We start from the raw sequence: 24370 nt of genomic DNA, 5'->3' as shown, positions 1-24370 counted from the left end.
GGAAGGCTTTCCACTAGATGTTGGAACATTGCTGTGGGGACTTGGTTCCATTCAGCCGTAAAAGCATTAGTGAGGTTGGGCACTGATGTTGGGCGATTAGGCCTGGCTTGCAGTCGGCGTTCTAATTCATCCCAAAAGTGTTCCACGGGGTTGAGGTCAAGAACACCTGCTCTTTTAATGACAGACTGACCAAGTGAAAGCTATGATCCCTTATTGATGTCACTTGTTAAATCCACTTCAATCACTGTAGATGAAGGGCAGAAGATAGGATAAAGAAGGATTTTTAAGCCTTGAGACAATTGAGAATGTGTGCCATTCAGAGGGTGAATGGGCAAGACAAAATATTTAAGTGCCTTTGAACGGGGTATGGTAGTAGCTGCCAGGTGCAACGGTTTGTGTCAAGAACTGCAATGCTGCAGCGTTTTTCACGCTCAACAGTTTGGATTCAAATAATGCAGCCCCGGCTTTTATTTTTTCATCTGTCAGGAAGAATTACAACAAGTACTGCAGAGATGGCAAAATAGCCTCAGGGACTGTTCTTAACCACTGCCTTTTCGAGCGCTTTTCAGCACCCGTGGCCTAACCCAGGTGGGTGCTACATGTTCTGCAATGGAGGACCAGTACCTACGGAGGAGCGGATCCTATGGAGGAACTGACTGTCGGAGAAGCAGATGTGGTGCATTGGTGAAGCGCTGTCTTTTTTTCTCTCTCTGCTTGTACCATCTGCTGAAGTTACACTGCCTTTCCAATCTGAACTCCCAGCCTTTCATCTGAAGCCAAATGGAGACATTCAACCTCCATCTCTAACATCTCAATTTAAAGATGTTGTTTGTTTTGCTTTCTATGCACTTTTAGATTATTTTCTGGAAAAGTTAAATAAATTAGTATTATTAGATTCCAACATAGCACAGCTGCTTACCTTCAGAGGAAACTTTTTCTTGTACTGTTCAACATGAACAAAGGAGTTGATAACCCCATGGATTACTTTCTGATTTGGGTCTTCGCCACACCGGTCACTGGAAGAGAAGAACGACAAGCTCAATTAGTGATACTATTTCTGTTGAGCATTAACCTGTGCCTAGCTAGAGAATGTAAATAAAAGAGTAAATGGTGACTTGTGGTTTTAAATTACATATCAAAAGCTGCCTAACAGTAACCCTGAACTGTATTAGCCTGCTATAACACAGTAATAGATACGGTCAGAACAGAGCGAATGTTCATCCTTTACCTTCACAGAAACAAACCCAGAGATCAAGTCATTAAGACAATCACAAACCGCTAAATAGAAGCACGGGTCATTTTAGACCTACAGTCCATTCGGAAAGTATTCAGACCCCTTGATATGTTTTTCCCCTCGTCAATCTAAACATAATACCCCACAATGAAAAAGCAAAAACATGTTTAGACATTTTTGCTAAAATAAAAACAAAAATATCATATTTACATAGGTATTCAGATCCTTTACTCAGTAGTTTGCTAAAGCACCTTTGGCAGCGATTACAGCCTCGAGTTTTCTTGGGTATGACGCTACAAGCTTGGCACATCTGTATTTGAAGAGCTTGTCCCATTCTTCTCTGCAGATCCTCTCAAGCTCTGTCAGGCTGGATGGGGAGCGCACAGGTCTCTCCAGAGTTGTTCGATTGGGTTCAAGTCGGGGCTCTGGATGGGCCACTCATGGACATTCAGACATGTCCCGAAGCCACTCCTGCATTGTCTTGGCTGTGTGCTTAGGGTTGTTGTCCTGTTGGAAGCTGAACCTTTGCCCCAGTCTGAGGTCCTGAGCGCTCTGGAGCAGGTTTTCATCAAGGATCTCTCTGTACTTTGCTCCATTCATCTTTTCCTCAAGCCTGACTAGTCTCCCAGTCCCTGCCGCTTAAAAACAACCCCACAGCATGATGATGCTGTGATACCATGCTTCACCGTAGGATAGTGCCAGGTTTCCTCCAGGTGTGACTCTTCGCATTCAGGCCAGGTCTGAGAGTCTTTAGGCAAAGTCCAAGCAGGCTGTCATGTGCCTTTAACTAAGGAGTGGCTTCCGTCTGAACACTCTACCACAAAGGCCTGATTGGTGGAAAGCTGCGGAGATGGTTGTCCTTCTGGAAGGTTCTCCCATCTCCACAGAGGAACTCTGGAGCTCGGGTTCTTGGTCACCTCCCTGACTAAGGCCCTTCTCCTCCGATTGCTCAGTTTGGCCGCGCGGCCAGCTCTAGGAAAAGGCTTGGTGGTTCTAATCTTCTTCCAATTAAGAATGATGCTGCTGTTTTCTTAGGGACCTTCAATGCTGCAGAAATGTTTTTGTACCCTTCCCCAGATCTGTGCCTCGACACAATCCTGTCTCGGAGCATTCTAAAAAAAACGTTTTTGCTTCGTCATTATGGGGTATTGTGTGCAGAATGATGAGGAATTTTAATTTTTGAATAAGGCTGCAACTATGGTTGCAAAATTCCAGAAACTTTCAATAAATTCCTTTGTTTTTCCAGATATCCTAGTTGGAGGAATCCAGATTTCCTGCTCATTCCCTCCTGATTCCAGGAATCCTCCAACCAGGGATTTCGGGAAAACTAGGGAATTTATTGAAAGTTCCCGGAATTTTGCAAACCTAGCTGCAACGTAACAAAATGTGGAAAGATTCAAGCATTTCTCCTCCCAGGCTAGCCCTGCTGAATCCTACTGTACATATCAACCAAGAACCAACTTTTTGATTTCGTTGAGCAGCATCCGGATCAGGACAGCTTGCAGTGGCTCGATCATCAGCTTCCTCCACATGTCTAGTGCTAGCTGAAATGACAAAGTGGGGAGAATTGTATGAGCATATTGTCATGACTCTCCTGTGAGGATCCAAATGATCAGGTTACAGTGTATCAGCTCTACAGAACTCTCTCTCACCCGCAGAGAGGGGAGGGATAGATGTGGGGATTTTATGACACCTCACGCCCATCCAAAATTGTAAGGCAGGAGACAATTCCTTTCTGCTCTAGCATGGGCGATTGGAATGTATCTGTGTGCCTTATGAAGAGTTTACAGCCCAAAACTAGAACATCAAACCATGGACACTATATTTCATCCTCCAAATGCTGGTAACAATGAGAGGTGGAATATGTAAAATGTATATCTATTTTGTGATGTCATTAAAAGTTAAAGGAAGATGTTATGACAAACACTAACTTGAAGCGTTTTCATAATGTGTATATGATGTTTACATTCTTTAAGTTGTGTAGAAAATATCCAGATTAAAGAGAATGTTTTTGTGAAGATGAGACGGTGATTGAAGATGTCTATCGAGATCATAGTAAATTGTGATACCTTGCCTCGTAACTACATTGGTTGCTCCTTTAATAGTTGTGTCATACTGCAACACACCTTGTGCGGGCTGCTGCAGCATTCTGTGACACGTTATCAAATTGTCAGCCATTTTTTTCTGTTAATGCAAGTTAGTGCTAGTTTGACCACCATAGGGCATCTTTGAGAAGCATTTGATAGTCTACCATATTGGCATTACCAGAGAATGTAAAACCTTTTTTGTAATAACATAGTATATGGGATTGATTTTAAGAAATTTGGCTAAATTAATTTGATTAATATTATGGTGTTTCTATTCCGAGAAAAACAAAAAATTAAACCCTCAGGGTTTCCGTTAGGATGGAATGGAAAATATGGAATGGAAAATATGGCATTGTACAACGTGACGGTCGGGAGTAGGCTACAGCATAAGAGGATTGGAGGATTCTAAATTGTTTGCCTTCATTAGACAACTTTGTTCCAATATTTATGTAAATCAGTGACATTTATTCCCATAGTAATTCCTTATGGAACCATACCTAAATCAACATCTGCATTTTGTCATTCATATTTTTGTCATTCATTTATTAACGAAAGCATAATGATGCTGAAGAAGTACAGTACTGTACAGTATATTATTTTACATTTGGATAATAAAGCATTTAAAGCATTTTGAAGATATAAGCCTCCTGCATTTGTTTATTAGGCTACTGTGCAGTCTGACAAGTAAACTTGGCCTCCAGTACATACTGTAGTAAACCTGGGAAAGTGCCTAATTCCTTACATAAGGGAGAGCAAGCCATGTCTGTACTACAAAATGCAGGCACGCGGGGGACCGGGGTTCAATTCCCTGACGGGGAGGAAGGAGTAGGCTGTCCTTGTAAATAAGAATTTGTTCTTAACCGATTCCATATGTGTTATTTCATAGTTGTGATGTCTTCACTATTATTTTACAATATAGAAAATAGTAAAAATAAAGAAAAATCCTGGAATGAGTATGTGTGTCCAAACATTTGACTGGTACTTGCTTAATGAATTTGATTAATATTATGGTGTTTCTATTCCATGAAAAATGAAAAACCCTCTGGGTTTCTGTTAGGATGGAACGGAAAATATGGCGCTGTACAACGTGACGGTCGGCAGTACAGTACTGGGCTATTTAGCAAAAMAATCCCTGTGTTGTGCAGGCAGGGCACGCGGGAGACCGGGGCTCAATTCCCCGACGGTGAGGAAGGAGTAGGCGGTCCTTGTAAATAAGAATTTGTTCTTAACTGACTTGCCTAGTTAAATTCAATCTGGAGTGCCTGGCTCATAAATTCAGAGCGTTGTCCGTTTGTAAATTCAGACCGCACACTGGACGTTCGGGCCATGGAGTAGGGTTGATTTGAGCGTTCTGGCCTTACAACGGCAGTCAAGCACCTAAGCTAACGTTGGCTAGCTTGCTAGCTACTTCCAGACACAAATGAGACCACTCTGACCATTTTACTCGCCCTAGCAGAGCTGGTTAGGCAGTTTTCGTGTTAACCAGAGAGTTGGTGACTGTAACTGTGCTGCTGGAAACAATTTAATTACGCTCTTTTGCCGATGTTTACTGTCACCGGCCATATTAAACAGGTGTTGAGCGATCGTAAATTCCTTATTCTGCGCTCTGGTACACTCAGACGAGAGTGCTCTGAAATCAGATATAACCAGAGCGAATTTAAGAAAGCCCCTGAATGTCCATTGAGAACTCACAAAGACTATACCATTTAGTTAAGCGAAGAATGACTGGAATAATCAAGTCAATAAACGTTGGGTAGTTAGAATAAATTGTCAGCCAACAAAACGGGCGAGTTAACTTATTTGAAAAGTCATTACTTTATTACATTGAGTAGCAAGCTACTGCGAGGACGTGTTCTAGCGGCTCGAGCATGCTTTTGGTGCACAGTCGATAGCGCGCTGGACTTAGGGCAAGAAGGTTAAAGGTTCGAAACCTGCTTCCTGCATGTTTCATTTGAAGTCGTGCCCAATTATCAGTTTATTATTTGGTTTATTTTGCCCATTCATTGTCAGTTAGAGACACAGTAGTGCATTGGGACCCAAAAGCATAATCAGTGCTCTAACTCCCCCTTGGTCGTTAGGGCAAATTTGGTCTGTGATATGATTGGTTATTTTCACACCTAGCTCGGCTATTAGACTATTCTTTAGTAAATGTTGAATAGTCTATTGTTCAGCTATTAGCCCTCCTCCCCAACTTGCAACAAATTGTTGTTATTCCCATCTCGTTCCTCGCCCTCTTCCACGCGTCATTCTCCACCTGAGTGGCTCGCTTATGGGCGTGCTGGCAGGATATGGCAGCATCTTCGGTTGTTCGTCAATAATTCGGTATAGCAAGTTTGTATGAAGGTCTGGTTATTCACAGGCAAATTGTTATATGCTGTGGAGGTACGTTTGTGTCTTTTTATTTATTTTTTTACCCCCTTTTTCGTGGTATCCAATTGTTAGTAATTACTATCTTGTCTCATCGCTACAACTCCCGTACGGGCTCGGGAGAGACGAAGGTCGAAAGCCATGCGTCCTCCGAAACACAACCCAACCAAGCCGCACTGCTTCTTAACACAGCGCGCATCCAACCCGGAAGCCAGCCGCACCAATGTGTGGGAGGAAACACCGTGCACCTGGCGACCTTGGTTAGTGCGCACTGCGCCCGGCCCGCCACAGGAGTCGCTGGTGCACGATGAGACAAGGATATCCCTACCGGCCAAACCCTCCCTAACCCGGACGACGCTAGGCCAATTGTGCGTCGCCCCACGGACCTCCCGGTCGCGGCCGGCTGCGACAGAGCCTGGGCGCGAACCCAGAGTCTCTGGTGGCACAGCTAYCGCTGCGATGCAGTGCCTTAGACCACTGCGCCACCCGGGAGGCCACGTTTGTGTCTTTTTGTCGAGAGCAAAACTTTTTTATTTTCAATCAAAAAGAATTGTTCTGAAAGCAACTTTTTTACTTAAATAAAAAAAGATTTTCGGATTTTATTTCGCTATCAACCACCTTCCATTTTGGCCATTTTTTGAGTGTCAGTTTGGCTACAACCAATACTGTTCAACCTTTCTTTCCGACACAAAGGAAGTCATAGCGGACACCTACGAAGGACTGTGTGATGATGGCATCTCAGGTAAGCAGCACTGGGTGTTCTTCTGTCCAACTTCTACATAGCTAGTAGTTAGAGCCTACGATTCAGTGTCGGTTCTTAACATTCTACTATATTACGTAGATACATACATACCATATGTACCATTCATACTGTAGAATGATAAATCATGCAATTATTATTCTCAAGCTAACCAAAAACATTTAGCTACGAATGTCTGTTCTCGCCATTTTCATTTGAATTCATCTAACTTCCTTTCATGGCAACTCATAAGCAGGCCATGTCTTATTTGCTTCATAGTCGATATATAATCATATTTCATGACAGTGGAACGGTTAGCTTTTTTTACAGAAGGATGAAAGAACACAATATGTCTGTCCGGGAATGCTATTCTGATATGTCAGATGAAGAGTTAGACCAGAAAGTCAGGGCCATTAAGGCAAGGATGCCCCATGCGGGCTTTAGAATGGTCAAAGGAAGTCTCCAAGCAATGGGCCATCGTGTACAATGGCGAAGAGTTAGGGAGTCTTTGCAGCATGTAGATGGTGCAGGTATCATTGCCAGAATGATCCAGCTTTGTTGCATTGCTTGGCAAAAATACTCTGTTCCTGCTCCCGTCTCTCGTCCACATTGATACAAATCATACATTTATAAGGTATACTGAAGCAGGTTAATAGGTTAAACATTTCACTTTTAATTCCAATGCTTTTTTTTTTTTTTACTTTGGCGGTATAGATGCATTTTCAAGGAAGGTAAGTATATTATTTTATTTGCATATTTCGCATCACCTAATGAACAACCACAATACCAGCTTTCTGTGCTGTATTGACGGATACTGAAAATGARATCTGCTGCTTTAGAGTGAACGGTCATATCTCAGTTACTGTTTTCATATCTATAAAAAGTAAGCTATTTTCTACTTTCAGAGTGCCAGCTGATCAAGGGGTTGAAAATGTAGATATTGACAGATTTATGTTCACTGTCTGAGGAACAGGCCATGGAAGCTTTACTGCTGGCAAAAGTGTCCATAACCAGAGGTAATTAAACTGTTCTGTGTTCTTTTTCTCTCTTCCTCTCTGCCTTTCTTGTGGTACATGGAACCTGTCTTACATGCATTAATTTTTAAAAACCTTAAGATGTCAGTAATTTTGAGATTTACACTACATAAACACTCAGCCATTTTCACTGGACTATCAAGCCCCTGTTGCTACCAAGTCATGATTTCCCTGGGGGTTAGCCTTGCAATAACCCGGTGGTGAGACAAACAGCCCTCTATATTTAAATGTTTCAGGTTCACTCAGATAGGTGTCTGCATCACATACAGTCAGTAACCACTCAGAGAGGCACACACAACTTGCATTTCTATAACCTCGGACCCACCTCAGTGTTCACTATTCATGGAGGAAGAACACATGACCACAGAGATTAGGTCCCCCCCCCCCCACAAAACCTTCCTCTTTCTCTCTGTTAGAGTGGAACACTTATGGAGAGATGTTCGGAGTGCTGTGACATGTCAGTACTACAACTTGCTGCACAGTTTGGATAAAGAAGGCTACCATGACCTGTCAAATTATATCCACCTCTTCTGTGTGGGATATGTGCTACTACCTCATCTGCGGGGCAGATCTGCAGCATTTCACAGAGAGTTGGAATAATCACCGTTTAAGTACAGAGGTGAACCTGACACCTCATCAGCTATTGCCTTAGCACTACACAACGGATTCAAATGATCAAGTCGTCATTAACCTTCAAGGGGTATTTATGTATTCATTTGAGATCTGGTAATGTAAAAGTCTAATAATGACATTATCTTCCATTGTTGGTCCTCGTGTGTCTGTTTGTCAGCATAAAGTACTCTGTAGCCACTTAATGTGGACACCAGGTGAGACTACACACACACAGTTATATCAGCTGTTTTGGTGAACCCCTCCCGCATCTGAACTGGCTGACACAGAGGGCACAGCATAGGTGAGAGGTCATTTGGTCGGGTCAACAGGAAGTATTATTAAAGAGATTTTTACAATGAAATACAGATAGAGATGTAGTAGTCCCAGAGTTAATGATCCAAGGTCAGTTTTGCATTTCACCTCCTGATGATTATGATGACTGACCGTGTTAGAATAAAAAACAAAGCTTAATCATGCTCTCTCTCTATCCACCTGTCTCTCGTCTGCAGGTATGTTTTGATGTGAGAGAGGAAGCCAGTCCTGTCATCGCCACCTCACCCGCTCTTAAGATAACCTTCGGACCAACTGGGGGCCCAAGGCTGGTTAGGAGACACCGCTAGAGACACTACGTAATTTTGATGAACTGAGAGAAAATTAGGGTAGCACTGTAATTCATTAAATCATATGCTGTCTTCCCTGCTCCTGTTTTACCTCTCTCCCCACCTCCTCTTTGTTCCTCTTTTTTATAATGCACACCATATGTGCATTGAAGTACAGATTTAACTTGTATTTATAATATAATATTACAATTTAAATATTTATAATGCATGTATTATGTATTTCTAACACCTGGATAATGAACTTTCAATAAAGCGTTTCACATTCTCCACTGGTTGAAATTACGTATCTCATTGAAATACTTCACCTATCCTGTGTATTCAGATTAATGCAGATGAAGGGAGTTAGATATGCATAGGAAGTGTAGTGTACTGTTTTTTTCTGTATATATGAATTACAAATCAGCCTTTACTTAAATCATGTTTCTAGTCTATTGCATAGTTACAATGTGTAATCATTGATGTCCCAGGACTGTTGAAGTGTATAATTGTAATACATGCATAATACATGCATACACAGCATAATTCAAAGAATGGAGTTTGATACACCTATTATTGGATATGACTGAAAAAGAATGTCTCACAGAGATTCAAACCTGAACTGCACCTTTATTTGCTGCCAAGAAAGAGTACATGATCAGTGAATATATTCAATGTACAGGCTACAATGTGGGGATCCCATGCGTGGTAATAACTACAGTACATGTATATAGGACTTGCATCCTTGGCACAATAAAGTTATTATATTCTACTCAATCCATAGGCTTCATTAATGCCATTCAGACTTGAAGTCGATACAACAACTATGATAGCTGAGGTTCATAGGTTCTGAACTAATATTCATACCAAACATTGTAGGGTCCATACACAGATCGGCTACATACTGTAGCTAGCTACACATCCATAGGCATACAGTTATTTTTATCCTCCACCACAATAGGCAAATAAATAGTTACCTAGCTATGTTACTTCAGCTGCATTGCATGGCAAATATAAGCAAGGCAAGCTAACACAATTGTACATTCAATTTGCAGTAAATGCTTTATCTTGCTAGATTCTTTACATCCACTGTTTCACAAGACGACAGTCTGGTTTGCTGGTTTTCTCAGGAGTCCCTAAAACATTAAACAACACAAATTACAATTTCATACTCATGTCATAACACTAGCTAGGTAGTTGGCTAATGTTAGCTAGTTAGCTAACTTGCTAAAAAGCAATTTTCGTAAATTACCTTTATGACCAAAAAATACGCACAATCGTTTGTCTTTACATCAATTAACATATTTATCTCAATTGTCATTTTTTTTGCTTGACTCGTTATAACATTATAATTACTTACATTTTCTTCCACCGTAATGTTTTGTCAGCCATCTTTTCTGAAGAAAGTTACCAGGGACGGGTGGCTCGCGTCAAATTCGCCATTGGAACCACTCGATATGATTGATCATATAAAAACCTTGGGACCCAAATACATAATGAGTGCTCTAACTCCCCCTTGCGGTGGTCTGGAGCAACAAAGCCGTGATGCTGGGTACCTCTAAGTCCCGCGGTGTAAGCTCGCAACTTTTAAAGGAGGAACCACTTTAGCTACACCCCAGGGAACCCAGAGAGCGTACCAGCAAGACGGAAATATACCTTTCTACCCGAGGGTATAAAGCATTTGAGTTAAGAATTAACATACCAGACTAGGATGATCACGCGCTGCAGCCGAGGTCAACGATTAGTCACAACTCCAAAACGCAACACGAGGTTGAAGAAGACAAAGGAACCTCTTAACAATCAATGCTATGGTTGAGTAGCTGTTCTAAGTACTGTATCTAAGGTGAATGAATTTAAGCAGGACCATCTAGTTATTCTCTTCAAATCATCGGTTGTCTACATGGCTTTCATCCCCATGCTGGGAGCATCGACACGGCTGTTTAGCCGTCCTCAGGAGACCCCTCTTACAGAACAAGTACAAACAAACAGACAACTAAGAGGGAGGACATTGTGACATCTTGTGGACAATCAGAGACTTACACCTGAGAACAAAAGGCCAGGCCATCCGAAGTGGGCCCAACAGAGATACCCAACGTAGACCTTCAACACATAAATACATGCATAAAACTTCTTACCCATAAGAGAGGCAGTTCGGGGTAAGGTAATAGGGCTAAACTAAGCATAGTTTACACATGTATCCAAGTGTTGTTTCTCTTTCTCTCTCACTCTCTCTCTATTTAAATCTCTGTCTTGTGTAACACGTGTCATATTGTGTTGGTCCGCTAGGGATCTGTTGTCATCGTATTAACTTTCTAATCACTAACCTATACCGTGTGTGTGTGTGTGTATCTTATGTTATCATTTAGCTTGTTCGTAAATTTAGCTTGTTCGCAAATCTGGCCATAACTCTATCCTCCTGATTCCTGCTTACAAGCAAAAACTAAAGCAGGAAGTAAAAGTGACTCGCTCAATACGGAAGCGGTCAGATGATGCAGATGCTAAGCTACAGGACTGTTTTGCTAAAACAGATTGGAAAATGTTTCGGGATTCTTCCGATGGCATTGAAGAGTATACCACATAAGTCACTGGCTTCATCAATAAGTGCATCGATGACGTCATCCCCACAGTGACCGTACGTACATACCCCAACCAGAAGCCATGGATTACAGGCAACATCTGCAATGAGCTAAAGGGTATTGCTGCCATTTTAAAAGAGTGGGATTCTAACTTTGACGCTTATAAGAAATCCCGCTACGCCCACGGACGAACCAACAAAAAGGCAAAGCATCAATACAGGACTTAGATTGAATTGTACTACACCGGCTCAGACACTCGTCAAGATTTGGCAGGGCTTGCAAACGATTACGGACTACATAGGGAGGCACAGCCGCCAGCTGCCCAGTGGCAAGAGCCTACCAGACAAGCTAAATGCCTTCTATGCTCGCTTCGAGGGAAGCAACACTGAATCATGGATGAGAGGATCAGCTGTTCCCGGATGACTGGGTGATCACGCTCTCCGTAGCTGATAACAAGGACGTGTACTCCAAGCATGCGCTGACCAACGAGCAAGTGTCTTAACTGACATTTTCAACCTGTCCCTGACCGAGTTTGTAATACCAACATGTTTCAAGTAGACCACCATAGTCCCTTTGCCCAAGAACACCAAGATAACCTGTCTAAATGACTACCTACCTGTAGCACTCATGTCTATAGCCATGAAGTGCTTTGAAAGGCTGGTCATGGCTCTCATACACACAATTATCCAAGAAAGCCAAGTCCCACTCCAGTTTGCATACTGCCCCAACAGATCCACAGATGATGCAATCTCTATTACACTCCACACTGCCCTTTCCCACCTGCACAAAAGGAACACCTACGTGAGAATGCTATTTATTGACTACAGCTCAGCATTCAACACCATAGTGCCCTGAAAGCACATCACTAAGAGAAAGGAACCTGGAACTAAACACCTCCCTCTGCAACTGGATCCTGGACTTCCTGACGGGCCACTGAGGTGGTGAGGGTAGGTAACAAGGGTGCTCTTAATGCCAATTAGTGCTAGTTTGACCACCAGAGGGCATCTTTGAGAAGCATTTGATAGTCTTCAATATTGGCTGTACTAGAGAACTTTAAAASTTTTTTGTAAGAACATAGTATATGGGATTAATGTTAAGAAATGTTGCTTTATTCATTTGATTAATATTATGGTGTTTCTTTTCCAAGAGAAATAAAAACGAAACACTCAGGGTTTCCATTTGGAAAATATGGCGCTGTACAAAGTGACTGTTGTTAGTAGGCTACAGTACTACGAGCATAACATTTCCACATCCTAATTCTAGTCTAACCAATACCCAAATGTAGATTCAGTGAAAATAAAAAATCTCATTGATTTATCAATACCAGTCCCCATGCTTGTCTCAGAGCAACACCGTGTGTGGTCAAATAGTTGACCACACACGGGTAGGCAATTTTTCAAATCTTATTGCTTCTAACTTCAATATGCTTTTTAAATAAATAACATTACTCAACACTAGTGAGACTCATGTAACCTACGGTAGGCCTACAGTAAATCTAAAAATATTGTTTTCAATTATGTGACTGCCAATAATTACATTTAGAGGATTGGAGGATTCTAAATTAATATCTAAGTGGCATTTTTCATTAGGGCAAATCTGATCTGTGAGAATGTCTAAGGGGCTTTTATATAATTCGAAATTAATTAATAATAATAAAATCACTTTGTCTAAAAAAATACAGATATTTTGGAGATTATTTCGTTCTGAAATAACCGAAAGTGAGCGATTGTAATCTGAATAAAGGCCAAATGGGACTCCCAATCACAGTCGGATGTGATACAGCCTGGATTTGAACCAGGGACTGTAGTGATGCCTCTTGCACTGAGATGCAGTGCCTTAGACCACAGCACCACTCGGCAGCCATGACCAATATGACCAATATATATTGTCCTCCTAATAGCCCATCATTCGTTTTAGATAAACAGCTCGTTTTTGAATGGTAACCGCGTTAAGGGTGGAGTTTAGGGCGGGGTGAGGAGTACTGGGAAGGTGTGACTTTCAGGTTACAATAGGCCATAAGTATACAGCAGATTGCCGATTGTCCTCTCATTGATTTTGCTGTAACAACATACTGTAGCACCATGACCAGGATCTCTATTCATTTAAGTGAACAGATTATGGCTTTCAGGAGGAACAGAAAATCTACTGGAGACATTTCAAAAATACTAATAGACTTGGGGATTTTGGTCACGGACTGTGCTATTCGCAAACACCATCATCAGATGCCTGTGTTACACCGAACGCGAAAGCCCGATACAATTAACAGGTACAGTAGGCTACAATACTGTAAAGTAGGCCTAATAATGCTAAAAATAATGCTTAAAGAAATTGACTGCTGGTTTTTACTGTTTGGTGCACAATTGTATTGTGTTCTGTTTACAGCAAGACAATTCAAGCGACCGACTCACTAATGGATGAAGATGATGAGTGCTCGGCAAAGGCAATCTGTATTCTGCTGACATCACGGTCCAACATCTACATCACTCTGATCACAGAAAGAAGACAGTTCAAGAAACTTGGGTGGACTTATAGAAAGGCTAGGTAAGCCATATATATACAGTGGGGCAAAAAAGTAGTTAGTCAGCCACCAATTGTACAAGTTCTCCCACTTAAAAAAATGAGCGAGGCCTGTAATTTTCATCATAGGTACACTTCAACTATGACAGACAAAATGAGAAAAACAAATCCAGAAAATCACATTGTAGGATTTTTAATGAATTTATTTGCAAATTATGGTGGAAAATAAGTATTTGGTCACCTACAAACAAGCAAGATTTCTGGCTCTCACAGAAATCCCCTTGAGCTGTTAATGATGTTGCACTGCCTAGGGGTTCCACTAGATGTCAACCATCAATAGAAATTATAATGAGACTTCTATGATGTTGTGGGAGAGAATGATAGCAGAATCAGTCAGGTGTCCATCAAGCAGCCATTTTCTGATCATGCTTTTTCCTCGTGGAAGTCACTTACGTTCCATTGCTCACGAAGACAAGAAGGAATACTCCGGTTGGAACTTTATTGAAGCTATATGTTAAAAACATCCTAATGATTGATTCTGTACTTAGTTTGAAATGTTTCTTCGACCGGTAATATCACTTTTTGAAGTTTTTGTCCGATACAACCCTGACCAGAATTAGCTTTGGATATGTAAACCAGACGCGCTAACAAAAGAAGGTATTTGGACATAAATAACGGATTTATTCAAACAAAACAAACATTTATTGTGGACCTGGGATTCCTGGTGTGCTTTCTGATGTAGATCATCAAAGGTAAGGGAATATTTATCATATATTTTCTTCTTTATGTTGACGCCATCTTTGCGGCTGTGGTGTTTTACTTTTGAGCGCCGTCTCAGATTATAGCGTGGGTTTCTTTTTCCGTAAAGTTTTTTTGTAATCTGACACAGCGGTTGCATTAAGGAGAGGTATATCTATTATTCCATGTGTATAACTTGTATTATCATCTATATTTATGAGTATTTCTGTTGAAACGATGTGGCTATGCAAAGTCACTTGATGTTTTTGCCACTAGTGAATCTAGTCGCCTCAATGTAAACTCAGATTTTTTGATATAAATATGAATTTAATCAAACAAAACATGCATGTATTGTGTAACATGAAGTCCTATGAGTGTCATCTGATGAAAATAATCGAAGGTTAGTGATTAATTTTATCTCTATTCTGGTTTTTGTGAAGCTATCTTTAGCTGGAAAAAATGGCTGTGATTATTGTGGTTTTGTGGTGACCTAACATAATCGTTTGTAGTGCTTTCGCTGAAAAGCCTATTTGAAATCGGAAACTTTGGTGGGATTAACAACAAGATTACCTTTAAAATGATATAAGACACATGAATGTCTGAGGAATTTAATTATGAGATTTCTGTTTTTTGAATTTGGCGCCCTGCACTTCGAATGGCTGTTGTCATATCGATCCCGTTAACGGGACTTCAGCCATATGAAGTTAAGGGACAGTTATGGAGAGGGTGTTTCATTTGGTGATCTCATGAAGGACAGGAAACACACATAACGGTATCTCTTAAGGCATTCAAGACGTTTTGGATTGAGAAATTGATACATCTCAGTAAGGTTTTACCCGTCGTGGAGATGGGGGGGAAGTACAACTAAAATGTAGTTTAAATAAACATCTGCATTTTTTATGTATTTGTCTAGTTATTTTATTAATGAAAGCATAAAGATGTTGATGAAGAACTGTTAGGGCCAAATTGGGGGATTTTCACACCTACAGCAGCTGGGTTATGAAGAGTTGCTTGTCAATTCATAAACCATGTGCCATGGAATGTCTTCCCAACTATTTTTCCATCTTCATGGCTCTTCGAAATTTTGCGGTTGCATGAGGACTTGAGTTAGAAATGTAACACTTTATAGTACTTAAGCATCGAATACATTGCAAATTGGGGAATTTTCCTTTTAGAAATGTGTGCTTTTCATGTCATTTTTAAGAAAGTAATATGCTACAGTCCAGTTACAGCTTGTTCTGATCAAGTAGAAACAAAAAAAGAAGTGTATTTTGGGGGATAAATGTATTTTTTGGGGTGTGCGTGCAGGACAGAGGAATAGCAATTCTTACACTATTGTTCAGGAGGAACGYAAAATTGCATGTCAATTCATAAACCATGTGCCATCGCAAAATCTCTTACAAACTATTTTGCAATCTATATGGCTCTTCGCCAATAATTACATTTAGAGGATTGGAGGATTCTAAATTGTTTGTTTAAAAAAAGAACGATATTTTGGAGACGATTACGTTTTCAAGGACATCCCGGCTGGCCAATTCCTCCCCTAACCAGGACGACGCTGGGCCAATTGTGCGTCGCCTCGTGGGTCTCCTGGTCGCGGCCAGCACGGGTATTGAACCAGCATCTGTAGCAACAATGCAGTGTCTTAGACCGCTGCGCCAATCGGAAGGCCCCATCCACAAAGTTTTTAATGCTGATCAATTGCTTTGCATAAAGTGTCAAAATACAGAGAGGTGTTGGCAAGAGTATATTGTCCTTCTAACAGCCCATAATGTCTTGACATGCGCAAGAGATGGTGGTAATATTTCTTCTTTTAGAGACTATAATGTCTTGACATGCACAAGAGATGGTGGTAATCCAGATAATCCAGGTCAGGATAACCAAAACATTTCTTTATTAAAGACTATCAGAAAGAATGTTGGTACTTATTTATTTTGATCCAAAGCCATGAACGAGTGAGTCATTCAGCTTCATGCACGTAGGTGCCGAGGTTATATGACTGCACCATCAACTTGATTATTTAGCAGACATCACTTGCTTATATTCAGTCAACACATATATTTTAAGAATATCATGGAATATAATTGAACATTTTAATTTATCTTAGTAAGTAATACTGACGAGTAGTAACAAAAAAAGTGAATTTTTCCGGGTGTGCACGTGCAGGACAGAGGAATAGCAATTCTTACACTATTGTCCTAAATTCAATCACCTTCTTCATCCTTATCATTCAGTTCATTGAAATTCAATTTTGAAGTTGTGCATAATTAACAGTTTCTATTTGATTTATGTCGCCCATTCATTGTCAGTTAACGACACAGTAGCGCCTTGGGACCCAAAAGCATAATCAGTGCTCTAACCCCCCCTTCTGCTGGTCTGGAGCAATGAAGCAGTGACGCAGGGTAACGTACTAAACCACAAATTACCTCTAAATCCCGCAGCATAATCTCAAAACTTTTAGTTGAGCAGCCACTGTAGACCGTTCTCTCTGCTAGTGCACGGTAAGCGGTACCAGAGCGCCAAGTCTAGGTCCAAAAGGCTTCTTAACAGCTTCTAGCCCCAAGCCATAAGACTCCTGAACAGCTAATCAAATTGCATTGTCCCCCCCACACAAATTTACACTACTGCTACTCTCGGTTTATTATCTATGCATAGTCACTTTACCTCTACCTACATGCACATATTACCTCAATTACCTCCACTAACCTGTGCCCCCGCACATTGACTCTGTACCAGTACCCCTTGTATATAGCCTCGCTACTGTCATTTTATTGTTGCGCTTTAATATAATTTTGTACATTTTTTACTTCAGTTTATTTGAGTAAATACTTTAACACTTATTTTTCATAAAATTGCATTGTTGGGGGCTTGCAAGTAAGCATTTCACTGTAAAGTCCACACCTGTTGTATTCGGCGCATGTGACAAATACAATTTGATTTGAAACTGATATACTGTGACATTTGTACTGGATAACTGAGATTGTAAGTAATGAGATATGATTGGAGACTTACCTCTCCTATCTCCATAAGTGGTTCGTTCATGTCAACCCCTCCGTAGCCATACTGCAAGTCTGCCTCTGTCAGTTTGTTCTTCTTGATGAACTGTGTGTTGAGGTACCTATATTAGAGACAGGGGAGAGAAAGAGCATTACACAACATAATATTAAAATAACAACACGTCTGTTATTAATCTAGAGTTGTACCAAAGTATTGGTAAGACTAGCTAGCTATGGGCAACCCATAACACAATACAGATTCACTAGCGTGTGAATGGCCAAGATCCCAGGGCCAATCAGACCACAGAGAGAGAACGCAGACAGATACTGTCAGGCAGACAGACACGCTAGCTCTGAAGGCTGTCATCAGACTGATCTGACCCTGGCTCTATCTACATTCTACATGACAAGTTGTTTTCACAGCTGTGCTGTCTACTTTGCATTAGCAGGACAGACAGTGACGAGAAGAGATATGAACTCAAGTTCATATATACAAAATCCTGGGACGACAACATGCTAAATGACCCTTAAAAATGGTTGAAAGGAGCTTCTTGTAAGAAATTATGATATCCAAAGCTGTCACTGTGGTGTGAGTTAATTTCCCAAAACATCTGCCAATGTGACATATGAAATATCTGGAAATATCTAAAAGTGGCAGTGTTCTTTACACATGGTGCCAATCTCAGACTATATCAGAAAATAGAATTGGCTGAGGGATAAGTGCCAGCTACACAATAGCAGTACATTTGAATCGGTTTGGGGTCCCGCGGACCGATCCACTCATATATTAAACATTTGAATCGGGACCGATGCGCATCGGTGAATCGTTACATCCCTCTAAAACACCTAAACTTTTGACTACTGATGCATCCTCCAGTGTCGAACTGCATGTAACTGTGTTGACAGTCATTGATCTACAAGTTTTTTTTCCTCATCAAACTGCCCGCTTTGCCCAGCTTCGTGAGTTTGGCAGCTTGTTCCCGATCTTGCACATCTCTGCGGCACATTCAGCATTCAAATGCTAAAATGGCTTGCGTGATATTACGCTTTATTAGTTGAGTGGCAAAAAGTAATTTGCATATATGCGCTGTTGAAAATTATGTTTTACTGGAACAAAAGTAAGCTATTGGAGACAACTCTCATCTGGCTATAATTGCTCAAAGGAGCTTGCAATAGATTTTAATTTGTTTGTTCTGGTTCACCATCAGCAATAGTTTTGTTAGTTTTGCTTTAAACAATCAGTGTATTTGGTCATTTTTTTTTATATATAGGGTAAAGTTGWWAATTTCATAAGGAGGACAGCAATCACTTTTGCGTGGTGCACTGCATGGCCAAAACAAGAGGAAAATAAAAGATCACTCAGGAAAAACTTACAAGCGGTCAAAACCATTTGATTTTGAGATGGGGGTAAAATCCAAAGTTGTGCTATGTATTCATTGGTTATGTCATAGTTAGTTTGTAAATTATAAATGTTGTAACATTACTAGCTCAAATAAAATCAGCAAAAATGCCAAGTTAATTAGTGGGTGATGGTGATTTCAGAACCATAATGGGGAGACAATACAATAAACAAAGGCTAGTTTGCCTCCCGCCGCCCCAATCTGATAGTCGTGTGGTAGATGCCTCGCTCTTATGGCTAAGCTCAGGTGCCGACAAAGTGCGTGCACGGACGGACGCACGCACACACACACGCACAAAAGTCAGCTCAGACAGATCCAGCTCGGAGAGGCCCAGCTCATGAGCTATATCAGCAGCAGACTTTTATTTAGAATGGAAAATGAATGTTAGTGCATCGAATTGCATCAATTCTCTCTCTAATCAAACCGAATAATTTCAAACTAAAACGTATCGTTCCTGTATCATATCGAAGAACATATACGCATCGAATCACCTCGACAGAAAAAGATGCACATCCCTAATATTACCTGTACAAGCAATCCATGTAATCTGCTCCCTTGCTGTACTCCTCCCAGTATCTGTGGTACATCACTAAAACCTTCTCCTCAGACTCCAGAACTTTCTGAAATTACAGATTAGAGACCCAATATCAGTTTATTACCTTGGCACTTCAATGACAAGCAGCCAACCAACAAATACAACTATTAGGCTATCCGATGCTGAGCAATGGGAAATTAGTAAATTGAGTGAAAATGGCATTATGAACTAACATTCAGTAGATAACAGATCTAATATATTTTCCCCAAATGATGAAACGTATTTACCTTGTACAACTGTCTGACATGGTTCTCCAGGAATACCTTGGTCTCTGTGTACAACCTTTCACCCAAAGGCTCTGGGTATGCAACACACAAGGCATAGATGTCACTGATTTTAGAGTAAAGGAGTCCAACACATTCATCTGTAACACTGAGGAAGAAAATCATGCAGACAATTTATTTTCTACTGGAAAATTGTTAAGTGAACTTGAGAATTTCCTTAAGTTAAACCTTAAAGGAATACTTTGGGATATTTACTTCCTGAGTCAGATTAACTTGTGGATACCATTTTTAGGTCTCTGTGTCCAGTATGAAGGAACTTGGAGGAAATTTTGCAAGACGATGCTAATTAGTGTTAGCGCAATGGCTGGAAGTCTATGATAGACCTCTGGCCATTGTGCTACTAGTTAGCATTGGCTTGCAAAACTACCTCTAACACTCTTTATACTGGACAACCAACCACGTATTCATCCACAATTTAATGCAAGTAACCATATCACCAACCATATTGTAAAAAGAAAATCACAACAGCTGTGACGGAAACAGGAAGTTTTYMTGTAATTTGTTCATTCGACATGGTGGGATCTTTTTGTGACGGGAAATTAATTATGCAGGAAATGGCGGTGGAAACGCCTTTCTGCACAAATGTTGATATAATAACCACCATATCAAAGCAAATTTGGAGTCTTGCGATGATATGGTGTGTGGTCCTCCTCATACAACTCTGGAAACCATGCAGTTTATTAGGCTACAAATTAAATAAATTATGGTGAACTTCACAGGGTAGTGAAAGTGCACAGTGATCTTGCTCCTTCTATCCAATAAATATCGAAGGTCTCATTCTGGTGACATGATGATCGATTAATGACTGCAGTTTGACAGAATACTCTCGCTCTTATCCATAATAATCGAATGTAGACTAGAGACCCCAAACAGCCTACCGGCACTGTATATGCGAGCTTTTGGCTAGAGTGCAGGTGCCAAGACCAGAGTAGGTACATTTGCTATTTAACGCAAATGTTTGTGACAAAACTATCGGTTGAGTTTAAAATGCGATGTAAACACATTGAACTTACGATTTTTATTTGGTATATGAAAACGTAAGCGAAAAAGTAAATTTTTGTGTGCACTACATCATGCAATGATTTTTGTCCGCAACAAGTCCATTTGGTGGAAACACACCACTGGTGGGAAAATGCACATATTTTATTTATGGGGATTCTAGAACATTCACATTAAAATCTGTCAGCAATTGGATGGAAACCTAGTTAAAGACATACAAATAGTATCCACAAGTTCATCTGACTCTGGGGAAGATAAAGTAGATAAAGGGCCTCATTGCCAAAATCCTGAATGGCTTGACTATGTAAGCATAGATAAGAGGCATTTTAGCCTACTAAATCAATGGCAAACTAAACAACAAAACACAGAAAGTTCAGAAACTCATAAAAACTATTTTTCTGAAGAGCTGAAACGAGGTAGGATACGAAAATCTGTCGTTCCATGTGGCCCTCTCCACATAATCAAGCATCACCACAGCCTTGATTGTCGTCAGTAGCTTGCTCCATGTTTCATCAAAGTCCACCACCCGCGGCTTCAAGGACATCGTACGGCTTCTTCTTCAGGCTGTTGTAAAGAGGTAAAAAGAGCAGGGTTATTGGTGTAATTGGACAGTACTGGAATATTGGAGCATGGTGTTTGGAATTATAAATGCAAATTCTTCATGTATGGATGTTGAATCAAGTAACTGCTAATACACTATGCCAAACGTAATCAATCCAACTGCAATTAGGAATGATCTTTCCTCTTCAGGTTTGATAAACTGTTACATAATGTCTCAATAATTAAACAATACTTGGGCATACAGATTATTTAAAAAGACAGATTTGAAAAAAATATGTTTTTACTGATCTGCCTGTAGCATAACTAACTCTGATTATAAGTTTGCAATTACAATTTCAAACATGATGTTGTTATAACAAGGTTATGACTTATTAATTTGCCAAATTACAGTTTCAGATGGGTTCACAACCTAACTAAAAGACATGTCAAAATGTAAAATTGTGCAGGGGATGATAAATACTACTGTATCTCCTACTCAATATAGTGAAAGCACAAATGAAGTTATCACTATCATGTGAGATTTAACGTTACCCCTAAATACAATTACACCTCAACATACAAACAATCCTGTTAATAGCTAGCTAGAAGGTTATAAAATGGAATGTTCCGCCCTTGTCCACGGGCGGTTGCTAGCAACCTAACGTAGCTTAAGTTAATTGACAGTGTAAACAATCCAATCGTCAAAATATTAGTCATGCTACCCAAATCAAATATAGCTAGTTAGCAAAGCGATTTGCTAACAATATGCAGTCATTCGTTGCATTAACGTTAAGTTGAACTGTCACAGGTAACAGGGTGAGTCTAATGCCAACGTTAGATATCCTGCAAGATTTTTACAAGAAGGCCTGGCTAGCTGTCTAGCTACTGTAGCTAGTTAGCAGCTATCAATTTCATTCGTCATTCAAACAAGCAACCTAAAGTTAGATAGCTTGTCAGTTTTGGAGAATATTGCAGCATGCAGCATACATATTTACCTTACTCACTGAAGTCACGAACAGTCATATTTTTCTCGAACAATGTTACACATTTACTAACTAACCATGCTAGGATGAGGAAGAAGCAACAACATAGCTAGGTAATAGAAGTAGCTAGCTTTGAGGTCCAGTTAGCTAGAGCTAGGCACTTAATTCTAGCTAGTAACGACCGATTTGGGGTAGCTAGGTAAACACGTTTACAACGTCAAAGGGAGATTTTCTGTATATACATACCTCTAATAAATATATATACGTGTTATTAAAAAGTCAAGTTTCTCCGCTGTCACAAGCTTGATCTCTCACTTACAGCACTGCCATTTCCATACCTTATGGAATATACCATTGTATCAGCTGTAGGTGTACTGTAATGGAGTAGTTATGGATGTAGTAGTCATGAGCATTCAGTCTACTCATATTCGACAAATTAAATGTGTACCGCGCACAATTAAAATATTAATAACCAACAAAAGTCACAATTACAGACGGCGTCGATTCAAAGACTTATAAGAACAACATTGTAAAGCAAGACCCCTATTTTGTAATGGTGTCGACGAATACTACGGGTACCCGTTTGGGAGCTGTGGTAGAGCAAGAAGTCCTTTATGAAAACTAGATCGTAAACGTTTCCTTCATCCTTATAAATACAAACTGTGAAGTAGAAATACGAAGAGATATGAAGTATTATTCGTGAGATTTGAACGGTTAAGAACCAGTGTACTTAAAAAGTAGTGTATCATTCAAGTGGACTTGAATATTGACTGTGTTACACTGTAAATTGTATTCAGTCAAACTGCTATTCATATTACAGTACCAGTCAAAAGTTTGGTCATACCTACTCATTCAAAGGTTTTTCTTTTTAGTTACTATTTTCCAAATTGTAGAATAATAGTGAAGACATCAAAACTATGAAATAGCACATATGGAATCATGTAGTAAGCAATTTGAATGCACAGAGATACCGTGACAAGATCCTGAGGCCCATTGTAGTGCCGTTCATCTGCCGCCATCACCTCATGTTTCACCATGATAATGCATGGCCCCATGTCACAAGAATCTGTACACAATTCCTGGAAGCTGAAAATGTACGAGCTCTTCCATGGCCTGCATACTCACCAGACATGTCACCCATTGAGCATGTTTGGGATGCTCTGGATTGACGTGTACGACAGCTTGTTTCAGTTCCCGCCAATATCCAGCAACATCGCAGAGCTATTGAAGAGGAGTGGGACAACATTCCACAGGCCACAATCAACAGCCTCTAGGCAAAGGAGATGTGTCGCGCTGCATGAGGCAAATGGTGGTCACACCAAATACTGACTCTTTTTTTAATGCGCTTAAATACTGTGATATGCAACCTGGAATAAAAATGTAAGAGAACCAGTGCTATATAGTTAAATAAATATCTCACATCTGTGCCGTTTGCAAGCTACATTTGGCTACATTGTATTGTTTTTCCTCTTCAAAGCACACTAAAGCAACAATAAAATTTCACTTCGCCAAGACAACCATGAACTCTTCAAGTTAAGTTCTAAGCCACACACACATTTAAAGGATGATTGAATTTACATTTAACTAAGCAAGTCAGTTGAGAACAAATTCTTATTTTTCAATGACGGCCTACCGGGGAACAGTGGGTTAACTGCCTTGACAAGGGGTAGAACAACAGATTTTTACCTTGTCAGCTCAGGGATTTGATCCAGCAACCTTTCGATTACTGGCCCAACTCTCTAACCACTAGGCTACATGCCTCCCCACAATAGCCTATGCAATGGTGTTGGAAACTAGGTTTTGCCTCCAGCCAGTTTGTTCCTGAGCTTGTAGCTAGCTAGCTGGCAGGCTGAACAGAATTTGCCTATTAACAAATAGCCTATAGTTGCCCAATTCAGAACCATACACAATTTAGACTACACGACACATTTAACACGTGGTTAGCGAGCTAATTAATGAATTTGCAATGTAATAATTTTGATCTGATTACAGTGGTATAATTACCCATGTCTATAGACCTACCTACTCTAAAAGATATTAATCATACCGTATTAATTGTACCGTAATGCCAAA

At 40.3% G+C, this 24370-nt stretch overlaps 1 protein-coding gene across 5 annotated transcripts in view; it reads right to left on the bottom strand.

Annotated features, from left to right (window-relative positions):
- LOC111953437 (cullin-2) overlaps window positions 1–22807 on the bottom strand; it is a 50180-nt gene extending 27373 nt beyond the window's left edge. For 2 of the 5 annotated variants that reach the window (XM_023972693.2, XM_023972692.2), the window contains exons 1-7: window positions 22544–22805; window positions 21200–21338; window positions 19719–19821; window positions 19422–19516; window positions 17513–17618; window positions 2696–2778; window positions 920–1016 (exon numbers count right to left, since the gene is read on the bottom strand). In XM_023972693.2, coding sequence (XP_023828461.1) covers window positions 920–1016; window positions 2696–2778; window positions 17513–17618; window positions 19422–19516; window positions 19719–19821; window positions 21200–21318 — 603 coding nt within the window. In that variant the 5' untranslated portion in view covers window positions 21319–21338; window positions 22544–22805. Of the gene's footprint in view, window positions 1–919; window positions 1017–2695; window positions 2779–17512; window positions 17619–19421; window positions 19517–19718; window positions 19822–21199; window positions 21339–22309; window positions 22500–22543 lie in introns of those variants that run through there. The other 3 variants (XM_023972694.2, XM_023972690.2, XM_023972691.2) reach the window with 3 other exon arrangements.
- Window positions 22808–24370: the final 1563 nt, after the last annotated feature.

Source organism: Salvelinus sp. IW2-2015, linkage group LG27, assembly GCF_002910315.2.
Source record: "Salvelinus sp. IW2-2015 linkage group LG27, ASM291031v2, whole genome shotgun sequence".
In the NCBI taxonomy this organism is placed as follows: Eukaryota; Metazoa; Chordata; class Actinopteri; order Salmoniformes; family Salmonidae; genus Salvelinus; species Salvelinus sp. IW2-2015.
The sequence above is the reverse complement of the archived record's forward strand: the minus strand, read 5'-3'. Positions and strand labels throughout refer to the sequence as shown.